This window comes from Apaloderma vittatum, unplaced genomic scaffold (assembly GCF_000703405.1).
Source record: "Apaloderma vittatum isolate BGI_N311 unplaced genomic scaffold, ASM70340v1 C11996624, whole genome shotgun sequence".
Lineage (NCBI taxonomy): Eukaryota > Metazoa > Chordata > Aves > Trogoniformes > Trogonidae > Apaloderma > Apaloderma vittatum.
Window position 1 is genome coordinate 1 of NW_009746789.1, and position 1846 is coordinate 1846.

Genomic DNA, 1846 nt, shown 5'->3' on the forward strand with positions numbered 1-1846 from the left:
CCCAAAAGGACAGAGGGAGGACAGCATACCCGACGAGGAGTCGGAGGATTTTAGAGCAAAAGACCAACCATCAGGGGTCATAGACGCACAATGTGGCAGGCGCAGCTCCACTGGCTTCAGGAATTTTAGTCCATGAGGCCCACACATTACCAAGGGGCTAAGAAGCGTTTCACCTACAGTTAAGAGAAAGAAAACACTCTTACTACTTCTTCTTGAAATCGGTTTTAAGTTATCACAGGATGACATGGCAGAGCTACTCGGTGCTTTCATTTCGGAGAAAAATACGATCATTTGGACCTGTCACTAGTAAAGACTAGCACTTAGTGAGATTTTTTCTCAAGTCTCTTTCGGAGCACTCCAGTGACTTTTCCACGGAACATATCACAATCCCCAAATGAAAAAGGATAAATAAGGCCGATGATTAAATCAGGTTGGGATTTTTTTTTCTTTGCCACTAATTTCTAAGCGGGCGCACGGAAATGAACAAAGTCGCAAATCTGTAAGCGGCCTCGTTCGTGCTTCTCTTTGCGCTACAGCTGTGATCTTCTGCTTGTACAGATTTATGGCACTGGGCTGAAAAAAAGCCTTCGGCAGCCTGTGACCCTTATTCCCAAAAGTCAAAGGATAAAGCGTACAAAAATACAGGTCTATTTTTAGTTTAAAATACCAAATGTTAACATAAGATTATTCAGTTGAGGAACATACTAGTTTGGTTTATAAAGATTCAAAGTAACAGCAGATTGGGTTGCAAGTAATGCTTTAACTGCAAATTTAAGAAGTTAACCCCTTTAGCTTCTTCACTTGAGGAAATTAGGAATCTGACAGGTCAGAAAAATGCATGTTCACTGGACTAGTGGTTTGAAAGACAGACCCTCCTATGAAAAAATTGCTCAACTAAGATACACTACTTCATCCTTATTAATAAGACAGCTATGAATATACTTTTAGTCACATAAAAGTTAGAACATTTTTTTTAAACCCTGAAGCTTTCTTTAGGAAAATTGGAAAAAATTATAATACTGAGTATTTAAATGTTGAATTAAATTCCAAGTATTTAACTCACGTCAAATTAGCTTAAATCATATGCTTTGTAATTGTTTTGCTCCTAAATGTGAGATGAAATATTTCTAATAAGAACGCCTAGAATAAATCTCTGCACGGTGTGAGGGAATCTACCATTTCAAAGATTCTTTAAAAAAGAATTTAGAACCTTTCTTTAGCACACTAGCTTGGTTTTAAACCGGTACCTAAGTCTACAAATTAAATATTCTCAGGTTGTAATCCCAGCCCTCCATCTTGCTTGCAACTTTCAGTATTAAGCAGGATGCTGTTTCCATTATTCTTCTTGTAAGATGTGTAACTCTGTATCATCACACAGAAATGTACATTAAATACTGAGGCATATTAAGGTCTCTTCAGGTTCTACTTTGCTGTTCTTGGGAAAGAATTGTATTAAATAACACAACAACGTAAACATACAGCGCCAGCTTTTACCTTTCTCTTTGTCCAAAGGTGGAAGTATACTGTTGTCTCTGCAGACTTTGAAATATATTTCTTGCTCTATTCCCTCTGGAATGGCTCCTTGTGGTATAATAATACTAACTCCAGTCTCTATGGAGCTCAACACACCACCATTGCTGTTAAAAACACCTCTTGCTGTGGCTACAACCGTGTGTCCGTCTTCTTCCTCCTCATCCTCGAGTGCTGAAGGGCTGAATATAAGACAGAAGGTCTAGTAATTTTATCAGTGGCAATACTTTCTTCTAACATTTTAGCAGAGCACAGCCTAGAGTAGGCCAGCACTGATTTTTCAAAAAAACACATTAAATATGTCCAACACTTAATC

At 38.1% G+C, this 1846-nt stretch overlaps 1 protein-coding gene across 1 annotated transcript; it reads right to left on the reverse strand.

Annotated features, from left to right (window-relative positions):
• Nucleotides 1-29: 29 nt before the first annotated feature.
• LOC104279995 (tight junction protein ZO-1-like) lies at nucleotides 30-1712 on the reverse strand (the record flags this gene model as incomplete). Its single annotated transcript, XM_009877487.1, has 2 exons — nucleotides 30-173; nucleotides 1495-1712. Coding segments are annotated over 2 exons (362 nt in total), but the record flags the coding sequence as incomplete, so codon positions are not given.
• Between the last annotated feature and the right edge of the window lie 134 nt (nucleotides 1713-1846).